The following is a 17,538-nucleotide window of genomic DNA, read 5'->3' on the forward strand; positions in this document are numbered from 1 at the left end:
AAGCGGCAGAGCCGGGAACTCACAACCCGGTTTTTCTGACTCGGAGGTGCACTATGGAGTCTCCTGATCAGAAAGGGACGAGTAGGCTAGAAGGAGGTGACAGCCGCCGACTTACGTTTGGGTGCCGCTTGTCTTGTCTAGGGCATTTTATTTCCCAGGACAATAAGCAGAAAGCATCATTTTCTTTCCCTAAGCTGCATCCTCTGATAGAGGTTCCGAAATTGCCAGGTGTGCGATCTGCCGCCCTCAGCGCCCCAGCTTTGCTCTCCGCCCGCCCGAAGACAACCACCCCTTGTCCAGGTCTCCCAGCAAATCGTGCACAGAAATCTCCCCCGCTCGGCGCGCGGGCTCGTGGAGGGAAAAAGCCCCGGCGGGCTCAGGGTGTTGGTCATGGCGGCGAGGGGCACTGCGGCAGATTTTTTCCTCCCTTCTTTGCTGCAATCTGGGTGCGGCTAGAGCAATTTGTCATAGAATCTGGGGGGCTCATTTTTCCGGCCAATCACTTTTGGAGAAATGAGCGCATTGCAGCAGAATGCACTGACGTCAGAGACCACCCCTTCTGCGCCTCCATATAAACCCCACCCAGCCAGCCCCTAGCGCAGACGGCGGAGAGCTGGGATGGAGCGCGCCTTGGCCCGCTGGCCTGGGCCGCGGCTCCTCCGGAGAGCCCGGGCGCCCACGCGAGAACCTCCCTACCCGGTGAGTGGTTGGCCATCCTTTGCCCGAAGGATGTGCAAAAGGAAGACGACACCCCCTTCTGGGCTGGGCTCCGTCCTACTGGACCTGCCGCGAGATAGATACCCGAGACCGTCTCCTGAAGGCGACCACTTAGCCTGGTCCCCGAGCATCGGCGACGGAATCGGGTCGTGAAGGAAAGTCTCGAGGCACATTTTCCTGGAGGACGGGGAAAAAAAAAAAAAAAAAAGAGTCACAGGGCCCCTTTCCAGTCTGGTCACTGAGGGCAGGCTGGGTGGTCGCAGCTTCAGTTACGGAGTGGGAGGAATATGATCAACCCCTTGTCAGAGGCCAGTGTGCCGCAGTCACCGCGGTCCAAAACCGAGATTTTCTGGGTTTGAAGCCACCTTGAGAATCATGAGTGGTGAGAGACGTGGTGGTGGATGCATTCCACATTCCCTAAGAAATGGGGGGAGCACCCCAAAAGCCAGAGTCTCCCGGGCATATTTTCCCGCTAGTTTTGGCCAGGTTCTTGGTGGCCGTAGGCATCAGGAGTGGAGGTACTTATCCGCTAGGGGTTCCAAATCCAAGTACACAGGTTAGTGCAAAGCCTACTCCAGTCAAAATTCAGACAGTAGCATTACTACCTGATATCATCTGGTTTATTAAAATAGTGGAGAGATATGGCGCCCAAGTGCAAACCTTCCAGAAGCCCCCCCACCCCTGGACGGGTTCCGCGCATAAGGGCGGCTTGGGGGGGGGCGGGTCAAGTGATTAGGGGTGCATGCAGAATAGAGGCAAGGGGTGGGTTGAGGTGGAGGGAAGGCTGTGTCCTTGGGTCTGGAGGGGCTGGTCAAAAGGGAAGAGAGAAATACAGAAAAAGGGGGCGTGTTGGGGGAGTTCTGGGCTCTGGGAGCGGAGAACTGAGGGATCGGGGGGTCTTCTCGGTGTTGCGCGATGGTCCCTGGAAGGTTCTGACGTGTTGTGGGCTTTTGATTTTTGATCGAACCGCCTCTTGCCATTTCCTTTGTCCCTGTCAAGCACCCCCCCCACGCCGCCCCCTCCCCACGGAGGGCCGGCGGGCTTGGGGAGGGGGAGCGCGAGCGAGTTGCTACGTGGCAGGTTTCTGGAAGGTTTTCTCGCTGGCCGCCAGAGGGCGCCCGCGGCACTGCGGAATTTGGGGGGGCGGGGAGGGGAGGTGGCCTTTGTTCTCCTGCTGGAGGGGGTCGGGCGCGGGATTTCCTGGAGAGTTCTGGGCGCATCTACCTAGGGAAGAAATGTTTTAAGGCCCCCAGGGAACCTGGGGAGCGGTTGCAGGATTTCGCGCTGGGTCGCGATGCCGCGGTCGGCACTGATTGCGTGACCTAGGGCGTCGTGGAAGAGCGTGGACACAGATGAGTTTATTTCGGCCGGTTTGGGTTTTGAGGGTCTGAGAAGGTGTGGCTCATCAGAGTAGGATGGAGAAGCTGTAAAACGGTTAATTAGGCGCCATCGTGCGGGGGTCTTGAGATTCTTACTGTGGCGGAGAAAAGGAGACGAGATTTGGGGTGGGGTGGGGGGCTTGGTGGTGGTCTGGGTAATTATAGGCGGTTTTGGCTACCTTTATTCTAGTTCCTAGCGGTACCGTATCTGTATCATGTGTCCAGAGACACATAAGTGTGTGAAAATAGTGTATTGAAAACTGGGCCTTTATCATTTTAATTAATGGGTGTGTAATTGCATTTTCTTGAGGTTGGCGCCAAGATTTCTGTGTTTTTACCCATCAAAAGTGGAATCTTGTTCTGGAAAGACCCCTATGGCGACTGTCCCTTGAAATGCTCAGCTCTTTCTGGTGACAGATTGACCCCCGCAGTTGGGGGGCGCAGAAAGACCTCAGGACCTGAATGGGGGGGGGGCGAGCGCCCCCCCATAGAATCCACAGGTGGATTCTGGCTGGTGTCGGCCGGCGTGGCGTTTAGGGGACCCAGCGGCCCTGCGCGATTGGCTGGGGTAGGCTCTGCCCCCCCACTTTCTTAGGCCTGAGACCTGTTGGGCGCCCCCTCCACCTTATGCCAGCTGTGCCTCTGGCAGCTGCGGGCCGGGCGCGGGCGGGAGGCTGGGGTGTGCGCAGGTGTCTGCTCTCGGCTTCTGGGTGCTGGCCGCGCGCCCCCTAGCGGTCGGTGTCTGCAAATGGCTCTCGGCCCGCTACCCTAGGCTTCAGGTTGCGCATGCGCACACCGCGATCACTTGTGCTCTGTCAATCAAATCTTCCTTACCCCCTCCCACTTCTCTCCCTCCTCCCCTTTCCGCTCTTCTCCCTCCTCCCGTTTCCGCTCCTCTCCCTCCTCCCCCTCCCCTTTCCTTCCTCCCCCTCCCATTCCCCAGCCCCTCCCATTTGCGTCACCCCTCCTTTCCCCCCCTTCCTCTCTCTCATTCCCTCTCCCCTCCCCTTCCCTCTTCCCCCCTCCCCCTTCCCCCTCCCCGTTCCCCCTCCCCCTTCCTCCCTCCTCCCCCTTCTTTCCCCCTTCCCGTTCCCCCTCCCTCTTCCTCCCTCTCCCCCTTCCCCCTCCTCCTCCCTCCTCCTCCCTCCTCTTTGTTCACTCCCTCCTCCCTCTCCCTCGGACTGCCCCCTCCCTCCCTCTGCTGTTCCAGTGCCGGCCGTTAGAGGTCATCAAGATGGTTTTTAATTGTGCCCCTCTTCCCCTGCCCCAGGGTCTGTCTTCAAGGATGACGCCTTCCGTCTGCCTTCCTGCCACCAAGGACCACCTGTGGATGACGAGCTGATGCCCAAGTGCTTGCTGCTCACCTCCGTCGAATGGTACCTCAACCCATCCTGGTGGCAACTGAGACCCAACACGGTGGGCAGACCCCCCACCCCTGCCACCCTGCTTGCAACACCCCCATGCCCATTAGCAATTAAAAGGCAATTTAAAATGTTAACTAATTAGGTTTAGTTGTAATTAATTCATTTCAACTTTAACTAACACCTAGAATTGGCCTTCTAACCTTTGATCTGTTGCAGAGAACGCCAGGAGCAGGGGTTCCTGGATCCCACCAGCAAACAAGGCAACCACTGGGCAGTGACCGCCCCCCCCCCCAGGCCGCCGAAGGATGAAGAGGACTCGAACTGACCAGCCCGCTGTCCCTCTTGGCTAAGTGTTGAAACCAGCGCCCTAGTGAGGGGGCGCTGGTTAACCTCGGACTTTCGATGTGCTTCTGCCTCAATGCTTTGCTTTTCTATGTGCGTCTGCTTCTGTTAACCTTCCATCAACCTGGAGGTTTCACCATCCCCAGGGAGGTGTCAGTCTTTCTCAGTCCACCCCGTCATTACTCCCAGGATGGTCTGAAAGGAAGGGTCCCTTTGGGAACTTCTCAGGAGGGAGACCTGGGCCAAGGGCTCGACCAGCATCTCCCTGGCAATTCCAAGGCCCAGGGTGGGCTTCTGGAAGGAGCATGATTCCCGAGGCCACGCTACCGAACTGCCAGGGGCATCCCCACCTCCTCCAGATCTCCTCATCCTTTCTGGGGAGCGGGATCGAGAAAAGCAGCCTCCCAGGGTGTTGTGAGTGTTGGTCCGATTCTGGGAAGCCGGTAAGGCCGGGCATAGACGAGGCGGTCAGTAAATGTTTTTCCCAAACAGGTTGGTCGACCACGTCCCCCTCGCCCCTCTCACCTGTCTCACGCTTCTCGCTTATTCTCCCGCAGCGCTCCGGACGACCCCAGTCCGCAGGGCTCTCGGTGTACCAGGTAGGGCCGTACTCAGCCAGGGCTCGGGCTGACCTGAGTCAGGCCCTGAGTCATTTCCAGAGCACTGTGTATGTTCTGAGCCTATGTTATCGCTATGTCAGATGTCCATGTGAGTGAGGCCGCCTCATTTACAAATGAGAATGAATGTGGCCTCGATTTGAGTAATTTTAAAAGGTGGAGGACAAGAAGACAGAACTGAGCGCCCCTCCCTGTGGGATGGGAGTGACTCACACTTAGGGTGAGGTCGCTGAGGCTGGAGGAGTGTGAGCGTTTTGTCCCGTTCCTGGCAAGAGAAGGGGTCAGAGTTGGACCCTGGGTGCCATCAGGGGCTGCCCCTTACCCCCGACTCCGCCCCAGAGTCCTACCAAGAGCCTTTTGATTTCCACTCCAACGTTTGACAATGGGACAGCCTGTTTGGAATCCCAGCTGCCCGGGGTGGTCTTGGGGGTCTTGGGTGGCCCCACTGCTGGTACCATGTGCTGGTCCCACCTCTCAATAACGGTGTGACCTTAAATACGTTGCTTAACTTCTCTGAGTCTCAGCTCTTTTCATGGCCTAAATGGGGATTAGGGGGGGAAAAAAAAAGCAACACAAAAAACACCCGCATTTATCTACCCCACATGGCGCTTTTGAAGGCCAAATGATGTAACCACTATGAAAGTGCTTTGTAAATTGCTGTGGAAATTGCGAGATACTTAACACCAGGAGGCTGTCCCTCATTATCACATGCCCAGCCTTGTTCCCCCCAACGCCCCCCCCCCCACAGTAATAACAGCTAGCACCCACTAGGTGCTGTGTGTTTGCACTCAATAAATAAATTCCAGAAGAAATAAAAACAGAATTAATTCAACAAACATTTTCTGGACTGCCTACAATATGCCCCGCACACCAGGCCTGGAATGTGATACAAAGATGATGAAAACAAGTCTCTTGGAAGCTAATTGGGGTCCTCGTTTGACCAGCACTTTCTTTCGTCCCCTTTTAAGCCAACCAGTTTTGTCCGGACGAGACAAAAACAACTCGGGCCGCTTTAGAGAAACCCGGCTTGGTGTAGACAATGGCTCCCGGGCTTCTGAAAGGGGCTGATTGGATTATGTGGCAAATGAAGGTGGAAAGATGACTTGGGAGGTGGCAAATGAAGTGGGCGGAGATCTGCTGTGAGTTAATCCAGGCTATTAGGAGGGACCTTTTGTCTTCCAAAGGCTGGCAGGAGCTTTCACCACTGGGTTTTACATCCTTAATGTAAGGACGCATAATTCATGGTCAGTGAAAACTCAGGCCCCAGTGAGATCTGAGTGGGCTGTAAAATTGAGCGTCCTGCTACCAGGGAGTAATTATAGGGGACATTTATGTCTCCCTTCGCAGTTGGCAAAGGCCTTTTGGCAACCATCAATTCATGGGAACCTCACAACTCCCTGTCCGGACCCCGGGCTGGCCTGCACCTCCTCGGGGAACAGAGGCTGTCAAGCGGCCTTCAGATGAGGGCATCTGAGGTGTCTGACATGGTAAAGGGAGCGGAGGCCCCCCACCCCAGCCCCTCCAGTCTCAGACCTGGCCCTTCGGCCACAAGCGAGTCCCTCCGAATTCCTAACTTTGCTTTCTCTGCAGCTTCTGAGCCTCCGGGCCTCTCCTGGCCTCCTTTCCAGCCTCTGTCTCTTTCCTTCCGCAGCCCCGCCTCCTGTACAGCCTATCTACATTCGCTGTCTTCCTTCCTCACCTTCCGTTTCCCCTCCAACCCACCGCTTCGTGGTCTCCTCAGGTCCGTTGAACTCCACCAGCTCTAAGGTAATGACTTTTCTGGAGCTTAAAATTCCGGACACGTTTTCGGCTCCCGGACGCACGGACATGTATTCAGTGTTTCTCTCACGGCCTTCCCAGCTCCTGGTCTCTGGTGTTGACAGACAGCCCTCTCCCCTCCACCCCCTGACCTGTATGTAGATGGTACAGAGTCACCTGCCTCTGGCCCTCCTTCTTAACCTCTCCTAGAAGAGTATCCAGCCCTTCTAGAACTTTCCAGAACCTGCCTCTTGGCATCTTCTCTGGGTTGGAGTCCTAACCACCTAGAGCCGAGGCCTCGAGGTAGCTCAGTGTTTCCAAGCCTTTCCACCTTTCTCTCAGTTGCAGAAGAGTTATCTTTACCTGGCAGGTCAGGTGGGCTATCGTACAGGTAAAACCTCACATCCCCACTATTCGAGGAACTTGAAGTAAATTCAGTCAGGTGTTCATGAGAAAATACAGCAAAGGTCGCCATCCGATTTTCTTGTAGGTTAAGTTCCCACAGGAAGGAGCGCAAGGGAGAAGAAAGAAGTGGGGGGAGGGGGGGCGAGAAAGAAGCGAAGACTAGAAAAGGGCCCCTAAGGGGGAAAAAAAAAAAAAGAAGCAAGGGGAGACTTAGAAAATACGAAAACCCACCCCCAAAAACACATCCAGAGAAAGGTTCCTTCTGGGGTTAGGCAAAAAGAAAGTAAACAGGAAAAAGGTTTTCAATTGATTATCCCAGTGACAAGTCCCAGGAAGCTTTCAAATCAAATTGCCCCATTTTAGGTTTTTAACTCCTTCTATCGGGTTTAACCTCTTTACCTCCCGCATCCTGGTTAAACCCTTCTCCTGGCCCCCTCACTGGTGATTAAATCCCGAAGGTACATGGAGCCTTTCAGTGAATGAATGGCCAGCAGAAAGAGCCCTCCCCCTCCCCCCAGCTGTGTTTTTCAGTTTTATTCCACTTTCTGCCCTTTTCCCTTAATGAACACAGGGCTAATCTTGGGCCTTGTCAAGGAAGAGGCTGTAGACCTTAATGAGGTAGCTGCTGGATTCCAATATTCATCTCATAAGGAGCCTTCTTTGTCTGAGAAGGAAAGACACACTGATTATCATAATGAGGTGAATGGCGGCTGCAGGGCAGGGGCGAAGAGGCCACACTTCTAATTTTGGTGCTGGAGCCCAGGGACTTATTCCGCTCCCCATTCAAGTCTTTACTTCTGTCCCAGCTCACGGTGCAGGGAGTGAGGTAGAAAGTTGCAGGCAGCTTTGGGCCACAGATGAGGGCTGCTCTGCAGAAGAGTTCCTTTGTTCGACCCTGTGTGCAGACCAGCCATGGGCCAGGGTGACTCAGGCCTCTGGGATCAGTTTTCCAGGAGCAGAGAGACAGAGATGCAGGTCAGGCTCACCCCGGACTCATTCTTAGGGTTCCCGGGTGTTAAACCTGTAAGACTTCCAAAGGCTGGAAAAGTAAGGCCTAGGTGTAGACCCCGTGCAACTGTAGCCGAGCCAGCGTCTGGAACGCCCCTCTCAGGTCAGGAAGTGGGTGGGTATTGGTACCCCAGCACAGCCCCATGCTTGTAGAAGGGCAGAGCTGGGGGCTCACACTCAGCCCCTCATATGATGAGAGACTCCAGCGATCTGTCAGGACCACTCAGATCCAGTTCCAGAACCCGGCGTCACCCACTTCACCCCCTAACGGTTCCCATGTCCTGTGCCCCGCCCCGCCTGTCAGTCCTCTCTGCCCTCATTCTTAAAATCCCTGGAGCCCTTTCATGTCTTTAGGGAAGGTGTGCCTGAGTCAGAAACTTACCTCACCTGAAGGCAGATCAATCACGATTAGATCACTCCAGTTAAACCTCAGACTCCAGCCAGACCTTCCCCCAGATGGGGGGTGGGGTGGGGGGGGTGGGGCGGAAAAAGGAGTGGGGTGTGGAGAAGTGCAGTGTTTGGAGCAAGAAAACTTGATTAGTTGAAAACTTCTGGTCCTCCCTTCCTCAACTTACCTCTTGGCTAAAGGTCCCCTGGTGTTGGTGGGTGAGATTTAGACTCTTCCTGAGTCAGCAGAACCACCTCCCGACCAGCTCACTAGATGACAGTGTGGACGGCTGCCCAGATGGCCAGCTGGGCCCACTCCATCGCTTTTGGTGGTGGTGACCCCAGATGTTGCCCGGACTTGGGGACTGGATGGGGTGGGCACTTCTGAGAATAGGGGGTCCCACCAAAACCTGCCCTCTTCTGTGCAGTTTGTGGAGAGTAAACTTACAGGGAAGCTCCTGATGTTTCTAGAAGGATTCATTTTAAGTAGGAAAAGGAAAATCCATAGAACCCTTCATACCCTCAAATACATACCAATAATTAAAACATCTGCCCCAGAGTTGTTAATATTTTAGCATTTGAGAACCCAGGGAGGAGGTGGAAGGCAACTGAGCTCATCTTCTGAGGCCACTGGCAGGGAGGTGTCTGTGTTCATGACTCCTGAGTGGACGGTGACTGCTTTAACCTGTGTCCTTGTTTCTGCGGCCCCCCCTTCTGCAGCTGAACTGACACAGCTCCCAGCTCCCTGTGCGCGCGGGACACCTGACCCCCCACTCCTCCAGCCTAGGGGTCCTGCCGGTCTTCCTGTGTGGGCCCCGGGCCCCAGCGGGCTCAGCCATCATTCAGTCAATCCTGGAGGCTCCCCCCAGTTCTTCTGATTATTGCAGTTTTTTCTGCTTTCACTGCCCCCTTCTGTGATCCATCCGTCTTCTCTCCCTGACTCCCATTTCCTCATCTGGTCCTCAGGGGGGCGTCCTAGGCCAGCCCACTCCTCCTTTGGGTGTCCCAGAACCAGCCTGGCACAAAGTGGGGCTCAGTAAGAGTATGTGGGATGTATGTTTGGACAGGTGAGTCAATGAAGGAACTTGACTGTCAAACTGCTAGGTGGGAGTCACTGGGAGTGCAGGAAGCGTCAGGTCTAAAGGGTGGAGGGTGGACGTCCTTTAAAAGGGCGGTGGGTGTTGCCCCACCCCCAGCCCCCTTTGAGTGGGGCCCCACCAGTCTCACCCCTTCCTGGACTCACGCATCCATCCCGTCATCCAACAGTTGATCCTTACTGAGCAAGCCCATGGCTCGGCCCCGGGCTGGGCACCTGCCACCCTAGCGCGTCCCTTGATGGCCTCTGCCTCCCCAGGGTAGGGGGCCGGGGGGTTGCTTCTGCCCAGGGTGCCCTGTGGGCTCCCAGGCGCTGGAGCAGCATGCTTCTGCTCTGTAGAGAAGGCAGGCCGGGGCGGGGGGGTGCGAGGGGCAGGCCTGCTTTGCCTTGCTGTGGTCGGGTGGCCCCCTTTGAATCCAAAGCCTGGGGAGGGGGCCCCGAACCTACCCTTCTCCAGGGCTCAGCTGCAGGTCCCAGCCGGCCAGCCCCTCCTGCTCGCCCGGCCTCCCTGCCTGTCCCGTGGCTAAGTGCGCATGGTCGTCCTGGGCCCCCAGCCCTGAAGTTCAGGACTGAAGAGGGAGCCAGGGCAGCCGTGGCGTGTGTCCCCTTGGGCTCTGGCTCCACAGGGTCTCCCTCTTGAGCTGGGGGTCCGCGGGCTGGACCCCTCCCTCCAGGATGCCCTCCTCCTCCTGGGACTACATCCAGCTCCCCGCCCCCACTTTGCGGGCGGGCACCTGCCCACTGCCAAGGGCCCCTGGCTGGGAACCTCCAGGGGACCTTCAGGCCTCACCTTTCCCAGCTGCCCACCTGGCTCCTCCTCTATCTGGCAGCTCCTCCTCTATCTGGCGGCTCCTCCTCTGGCTTCACCCCAGCCCCCGGCTCTGCTTGCCAGATCCGACCTGTGTGCCCTTCCCTGCGCCCCTTTCTCTGGGTTCAGGACCCTCTGCGTCTCGGCCGTTCACTCTCTGCTTAACACGATGGTTTCCTCACTGAGCCCACACCTGTGGTTGCCTGCGTGCTGCCCAGCCCACCTCTCACCTGTGTGCCTTTTCCCTGTCTCCCTCAGTGCAAGAAGGCCTTCCCCCTCAGGGTGACTCAAGTTTCCAGTGGGTCTCCAGTGGCCAAGGCGCAAGCCCCCCTAAACCCGGCAGGCCACCTCCCCCTAGCATCCTCAGGTACCTCCTCCCGTGGGCCTGGCCTCTCAAGCTCTGAGTGACCCTGGGCTGCAGCCAGGCTTTTGCCCTGTCCTTCTCCCCACCCTAATCCCCCCAGACCCCCTTGCCATCACATCCTGCCAGGCCTGACTGTCCAAGCGCTGTGTCCTGGCGAGTCCCAGGCTCGGCGCCCCCGCCCCCCAGGCCTTGTGGCCCGTCTGGGCTGCTCCCTGGCTTGTCGCTTCCCACACCTCTTCCCGTCCTTGCCACCCCCAAGAGCCACCTCCCTCCACCAAAAACCATTCGGCAGGTGAGACCAGGCTCTCTGCCTTTTCTGGGTCTTATGTATGTGTGGCTTTTCTGGGGGGCTCGCCTTGCTGTCCTTCTAACGTTCTGCCTGCTCCCCCCCAACCAAGGAGCCCCGGCGGCCCCGGATCGTGAACGCCTGGACGGAGGAGGTGGAGGAGCTGCCCTGGAGCAGCACGTCTTCCGGAGGGTCACCCGGCGTCTCGCACCCGCCTCGAGCCGCGATGCTGCTGCCTGGATTGGGGTGAGTTGCGTGCTTTTTTGAGACACCACGATTTCATCAGGCTTACTTAAACATGTCTCAGTTCGAGGAGGTCCACATGCAAACCTTGGGAGGGGGTCACTTCCAAGGGCAAGTTCTCTGCCACCCCGACCGTGGGGCTGGGCGTTCTGGAAGCCGCCAGGAGCTGAGACCCTTGTGCACCAGCACGGTAAGTGGGGAGCATTCCCTCGGGTCTGGGTTCCTGAGAACCAGCGTGGGCCAGGCACACACATAGTAGGTCCTCACAGAGCTTTGCTGAGCATGGTAACAAAATGAATAGCAGGACATTTGCCCTCCGCCTAAAGCCCAGCTACTGGGCCCCTTTGGAGATGCAAAAACAGCCATGCCTGTCCGCCTGGAGCTGGAAAGGCGTTTCTGCCCACACACCATGGAAACGTCAGTGGCTGTGAGAATGCTGGGTTCTCCCGTGTGAGGCTTTGATAATGTCCTTTAATCAAACAGTGGTTTTTGAGGGAGTTCTTCTCTTGGCCTCGTCTCCTCACCCCTGACATTGCAGCGGAATGGGAATGTTTTTGTGTGTTTAAATAAAATCAGTAATGGTGGAACACAAGAAAGCTGGGGTTACAGCTCTACGAGGCTCTCTGGGCCCAACACTTGTTTATGGGACCTTCATTTATTCAAGAAGCGTTAATGGAGCCTTGGGGGCCCGGGGGTGGGGCTCTTCTCCAGGGGCCTGAGGCCAGCTTTGCCTTTAGGACCAGAGGGTCTAGTTGGATGCCTGGGCGGGTCCCGTATGGTGATGTGGCCTGTGTGGCATCCAGGTCCGGTGGACAGGGGTGGGGGGCTCCCCCGAGGGCGCCTAGCTTTCTGTGGTCGCAGTAGCGGAGCCCACGGCAGGGCTCCTGGAGGGGCCTTGGGGGGTGTTTTCACAGCCAGCAGCTCAGTGGAAGGTGGCTGGCTCTGTGCGCATGTCTGAGACGTTCGGGGTAGCCACTGGCGTGAATGAATGAAGGCACTTAAATGGCCAGGATGGCTTGGATGATGGGGTGAGAGTTGGCTCAACTCGCCTGCTATTTATGGAGGCTCAAGTGGGCCCAGTCCTGTCCCTGTCCTGGTGCCTCGATGCTCCACACAGGGTCTCTGTGAGAGGAAACGGGGGCCACGTTGGAACTGGGGGCCCTGTCTTGGGGTGCGCCCGCCCTTGTGAGCCCTGCAGCCCAGTGAGCAGAGGGGCTGGACCCCGGTACTCCCCAGGGGTCTCCGGTTTCCAGCAGCTTCTGTAAGGCTCTTGCATCAACCGGATTTGGGGGACAGCTCTTCCACAGTCCTGCCCTCCTGCCCTGAATGGGGAATGGGCTGGGGATGTTATTTTGAGCAGGCGAGAAGGGAAGAAGTATCCATACAGGGGGCTGACCCCTTTGTCCACTTGTTTCCACTCCCCAGAGAGGTTACAGAGAGGTGGAGAGCGTGTGCCCAGGCCTGATTCCAGGGAGGGGGCACCAGGCGGGCTCCGCCCCTTGACATTTACTCCGAGGCTGGCATTTGCCACCTGCAAACATGATGATGTGGAACGGAGCCCAGGAGGGGATCTTTACAAAGGGCAGGATCCAGGCTCCGGGATGTTGTATCCGGAGCTTACCAGAAAGATCTATGTGATTCGTCGGAGCCAAATGCCCATGGTTCCTGGACGCCTCCCTCCTCAGGGACATCTCGGGAGCCCCCTCCAGGTGGGTTGGGCTGATGGGCAGAGTCAGGATGGAGGCTGATCCCCAGCCAGTCCTGGACTTTGCCAGCCCCCCACCCCTTCTCCTTCTCGGTATTCAGGATGCCTCTCTTTGGGCTGTGTTGAATTTTAGAGGCTTTCGTGAATGCTCAGTCTCAGGCAAACACATATTTTGGATTTTGTGTGTCATTATGCAGAAAATTGGAGAAGGCGATGGCACCGCACTCCAGTACTCTTGCCTGGAAAATCCCATGGACAGAGGAGCCTGGTAGGCTGCAGTCCATGGGGTCGCTAGGAGTCGGACTTGACTGAGCGACTTCACGTTCACTTTTCATTTTCATGCATTAGAGAAGGAAATGGCAACCCACTCCAGTGGTCTTGCCTGGAGAATCCCAGGGACGGGGGAGCCTGGTGGGCTGCCGTCTCTGGGGTCACACAGAGTCGGACACAACTGAAGCGAGTTAGCAGCAGCAGCATGCAGAAAATGGGGGCTTCCCTGATAGCTCAGTTGGTAAAGAATCCTCCTGCAATGCAGGAGATCCTGGTTCGATTCCTGCATCAGGAAGATCCCCTGGAAAAGGAAGAGGCTACCCACTCCAGTATTCTGGCCTGGAGAATTACGGGGACCGTAGAGTCCATGGGGTTGCAAAGAGTTGGACACTTTTCACACAGAAAATAGAGTAATAGGTATAATAGGTCAAGTTCTTCATTTAAAGAAGTTGAAACGTAGCATCATCCATCTGCCATTGTCCAGTGTTGAAAGAAAGGATCATTTTCAGGAAAATTCTTTTTTGGTGGATTGGCCCATCCCTGAACAGTAAGCGGTGAAAATGAGGCCCTAGCCAGCCAGCCAGACAGGTGGGAGGGGTTCCCTGGCCGTTTGTCGTGGTGCTGGGCCGGTCCTCAGGGCCGCCTCTAGCTGAATGCTTCCCGGTGCGCGCAGGTATCAGGAAGAGATGGTGGTCTTGCTGGAAAGCTGGTCCTTGGGCCCCACCTGCATCCCCCACGGTGGAGGGGGGATGGGGAAGGGGGCTGAGAGCATCGCTGCACCCCCGCGCGTCTGGAAAGGAAGAAAGTGCCCCCTTCCTCACCCTTCAGTTTCCCACCTGCACGTTGCTGGTGGGGCTGATGGCAGCTTTCAGGGCCCCTGACCTCGTGTCTCCTGACTCGTGACTCAAACCCCAAACGTATTTCTCCAAATAATGTAAAAAACTGGCAAGACTTAAGGGCAACGGGAGGCATGTGTTTCTTATTCATTCATTTACATGAAGGAACTTAAATGTGTTTTTTTTTTAATGACCAATCTGACTTCCAGAAAGAAAAAAAATCACCCGTCTTTAATGAGCTTGCTAATGAATTTTTCCTTGAAAAGAGGAAGGCAGCTTTATACAGAAGGGGGTGTGGAGGGAAACAAATTAAGGCCCCAAAGGGTTAAAGGGCAGTGGACAATGTAGAAACCGCCATTGTGAGCTGAATCAGAAGGTCTAGGGTGCTGGGAGCATTTTCTTTTTAGAAGACTGACATTTAACAAGTTGCAGATAAGCCCCAAGAACTGGTTCCTTTTTCCATCTGCGGCTTTGAGCTCTGCCCCTTGTCCTAAAGAAGGACTTAAAGGAGTCTGACTACCTTGGTCTCCCATCCCCGGTTTGAACAGATGGAAAATTCTGGAAAAGAGTTAGTTACAGCTTTCCAAATGAGGCCATCTGAAGCATGGGGTCCCCATGTTGAAAGGAAGAGAATGGTCTGTAGGGGAGAGTGGAGGCTTTCACTCTGGGGCAACCCCCCAGCAGTTCCAATGGGCAGCCCCAAGTCCCAGCTGCCTGCCTATGGCTTCGGGAAGCTGGGCCATTTTTTTGGGGGGGTGTCTAAGGCAGGAGTTAAGCTGAGGTGGTGCCCTGTTATCGGCGTGGCATGAGTCAGTGTTTTGGGGCCAGGAGGGGAGAGAATGAAGGGACTCTTGGAAATCCACCGGGAGGAGGTCAGCCCCCTACAGTGTCCACTGCCAGGCACAGCCCCCACACCACATGCAGCAGCAGCAGCAGGAGGGATCTCAAGGTCACTTGGATCCAGCAGAGGTCGAGGGTCCCCTCCTCAGTGCCTAGGCGACATGCTAGCAGTGCCCAAGAGGCTCATTTCTGAATGCCCACACATCCTCGAATTCCTCGTGCCTTCCAGATTTTAGATACTTGGCCCCTTATCCCTACCTTTGGGGAACTCACCGAGGGCCTTGGCAGTCGTGAGGGGCCTGCAGGCAGAGCAGGTGCGGGGCGGCCGAGGCCGGGGCAGGCCCCAACTTGGGAAGGGTGTGTGTGTGTGTGTGTGTGTGTGTGTGTGTGTGTGTGTGTGAGAGAGAGAGAGAGAGAGAGAAGAATTAATTAAGGGAGAGGAGAGTGGTGGAGGGTATAGTCATGACTCTCCTAATTGCTCTCCAATTTCTTTGGGCTTCAACAAAAATCCAGATGGAGGGTTCTTAAGTCCTCCTTCCTGGGAGTCGGGGGGCCGGGGTGGCGGGGGAGGAAGGCTGCCCACCACCTTCTGCCGGGCGTCTCTTTGCAGAGTGAATAGGGTCTTTGGCAGGGGTTTAAGGAGGGGACTTAGCCTGGGAGCTCCCAGGGCGGTGCAGATGGAGACAAAGGCCTCGCAGAAGGAATGTGGGGAGCCCCCCACGGAGAACAGCCACCTGGGGATAATTGGGAGGCCCAGCGCAGATGAGTTTTCCCAGGTTCTGTGAATACATTCTCTCAATAGAAGGTGCCCTTTCTTCACATGAAAAGAGGAAACCTCAATTACCTCCCCCTGAAACTGTGTGCGTGTGTTCCCTCCGGGGGCTGCAGCAGGGCCCCTCGCCCTTGTGTGCACGGCGGGGGCTCCGAGGCGCATAGACGAGAGGCCGTACAAAGCATGTCCAACCAGCCGCCCCGGCGGTGCGACCCCAGACCAGCCCGGACTCCCCCGACCCGGGCCTTTCTCTTTGCGAGTTTCTCAGGAGGGGGAAGCAGAGTCGCCCTGCTTGTAAACAAGAATCTGATCAAACCGGGCCCAATGCCCGAGAAACAGCCGAAGGAGACAGAAGTCCAGGGTGGAAAGTTGGGGAGGAGGCTGGTCGGTGGGGGGGCAGAGACTGACCACACGTCTGTGCTGGCCGTGCAGACTCACAGCCGTGCTGGTCCTTCCAGCTCTTTCCCTGGGCCGTTCCGTGGAGCAGGGGATCAAGTCATTCCTTCGGGTTAGGAAACTGGGGCTTCTGTGGCTCCAAGATCCGTGGGGCTGATGCTTGCACTTAGGAAAGGTGAGAGAGGCGGGCAGTCAGCAGGGGGCTCAGGGTCGGGGCCACCCTGAGCAAGGGGACCCTCTGAGCTAGAGAGAATCAAGTTGGCACCCTCGCTGCCCCAACTGTCCCGAGGACTCAGGCCCTTCTGGAGGAACCCAGGGCAGAGTCCCTGCCACAGGATGAAAGCGTTCTGGTTCTGAGTCTCTGCTGGTGCCTTTGTGGCTGCTGGCTTCTGAGCCTCAGTTTCCCCATCTGTAAATTGATGCAGGGATGTCGGCACTAGAAAGACAAGGGCTCTTTCACCAGAGGAGGGGATGGGGGTCCCCCGGTGTTCAAATTGGGCCCCCACTGGCCTCCTGGCTGGGGGCAGGGACCCCCTCCTACTCAGGCCTGGTCAGTCAGAGGAGAGAGTCCAGATTGGGCACTTTGGGTGCCCCAGGATCAGGCAGCAGGTCTGCATTGGTCCTCTGGGGACCTGGTTCCAGCCTATGCTCAGCTCCCACTGTGACTATGACCTTGGTCCCCAGTGGGCCTCAGTTTTCCTCGCTACGAAATGGGGGCAGTGCAGGATCACGGTCACCTCAGGGTCCGTGGGGCCCTGGGTTCCTTCCAGCTGCTCGGGGGTTTGTTTGCTGAGTCTTGAGAGTCAGAGGGCTGGAGATCACTGGTCTTCCGTCTCTCCACCCTCTTTTACTTCCAAGACAAGGAAAGCAGAGACCCGAGGGAGCCGGGTGTGAACCCCACCGCCCGTGGCCAGGCAGCAGGGTTCGCAGTCATCAGCCAGTCCCCTCGGTCAGCTCTTTGTGAACACAGATCCTAATAAGGCTCGTGGCCCAGAGCAGCTCAGTGGACTATTCTTCCACGCAGGTGGGCTGCCAGCCAAGCCTGGAACACTTTTCTGGCCCGTGTAATGAGCCTGGCCCATGGCTACGGTCCCAGGAGGGTGTGCCAGGCCGCACCCTCCCCTGCGGCTCGCCCCGGGGCCTTTTGGTCACGAGACCTTCTGCGGCACCTCTGTGGGTGCCCTGGCCCGCTCCGTGGAGAACTTCCTGAAAAAACCATCAGGCAGAGAGGCAAAGTTCTGGAAAAGCGATCAGCCGCCTGCCCCGGCTGCCCGTCCTAGACTCAGTTTTGCAAACATCTCTAGCTGTCTCTGTGCTTCGGTGCACGGTAGTAAAGAGCGCACAAACCCGCGGCCAGGCCTGCACCCGGTGATTACCACGGTGGGCTACAGCCTTTGTTTGCTGACCTTGGTTGCTACAATACCTGCGAGCTGAAATGAGGGATCGGGAAATTGCCAGCTTCAATTAGACCGGCAGCCTGCCTTCCCAAGTGCCTCTGCCACTCTATCCATTAACGGTAAACATACGCCAAATAGGCCCTAATTCTCTCTAATTGCCCACTCCTGAAGCAAAGAGTGAAATTCCAGGAAGAGGCGTATGTAAACAGCCCCCATCCCCCGGCCAACTGAAATTAGAGGACTGATGGGGGCCGGCGAGAGGTTGGTGGTGGTGGGGGGGACGTGATTTCAAAAGCTGTCCCAATTACCTCTCCTATTTTCATAAATGAGCCCGCAATGTTCAGGGCCCTGGCCTTCACAAAGGTACAGGAAATGAGGTCCGCCAAGAGCTTGCATCTGTTGGGGAAAGTTGTGAGGGGGTGGTCTCTCCTCAACAGGTAGGAGGGTGAGGCTGATGACTGTTTGGATAAACTGCGGGCTTCTATTTCTGAGAATCACCATTTTATGAAAAATCGTCCTTTTCCATCTTTCCCCTGCACTCAACACCC

At 56.6% G+C, this 17,538-nt stretch overlaps 1 protein-coding gene across 6 annotated transcripts in view; it reads left to right on the plus strand.

Moving 5' to 3' along the window:
* Positions 1-614: 614 nt before the first annotated feature.
* The window catches only part of LOC138094877 (uncharacterized), a 34,938-nt gene continuing 18,014 nt past the window's right edge, over positions 615-17,538 (plus strand). Inside the window, exons 1-6 of one of the 6 annotated variants that reach the window (XR_011146291.1) lie at positions 615-699; positions 3,367-3,512; positions 3,677-4,401; positions 5,767-6,186; positions 10,140-10,248; positions 10,644-10,777. Coding sequence is in view for 4 of the 6 variants with exons in the window: in XM_068990867.1 (XP_068846968.1) it covers positions 4,108-4,401; positions 10,140-10,248; positions 10,644-10,777 (537 nt within the window). In the remaining 2 variants the exon portion in view is untranslated. Of the gene's footprint in view, positions 700-3,366; positions 3,513-3,676; positions 4,402-5,766; positions 10,249-10,643; positions 10,778-17,538 lie in introns of all 6 variants that reach the window. The other 5 variants (XR_011146290.1, XM_068990869.1, XM_068990870.1 and 2 more) reach the window with 5 other exon arrangements.

This window comes from Capricornis sumatraensis, chromosome 19 (assembly GCF_032405125.1).
Source record: "Capricornis sumatraensis isolate serow.1 chromosome 19, serow.2, whole genome shotgun sequence".
NCBI lineage: Eukaryota > Metazoa > Chordata > Mammalia > Artiodactyla > Bovidae > Capricornis > Capricornis sumatraensis.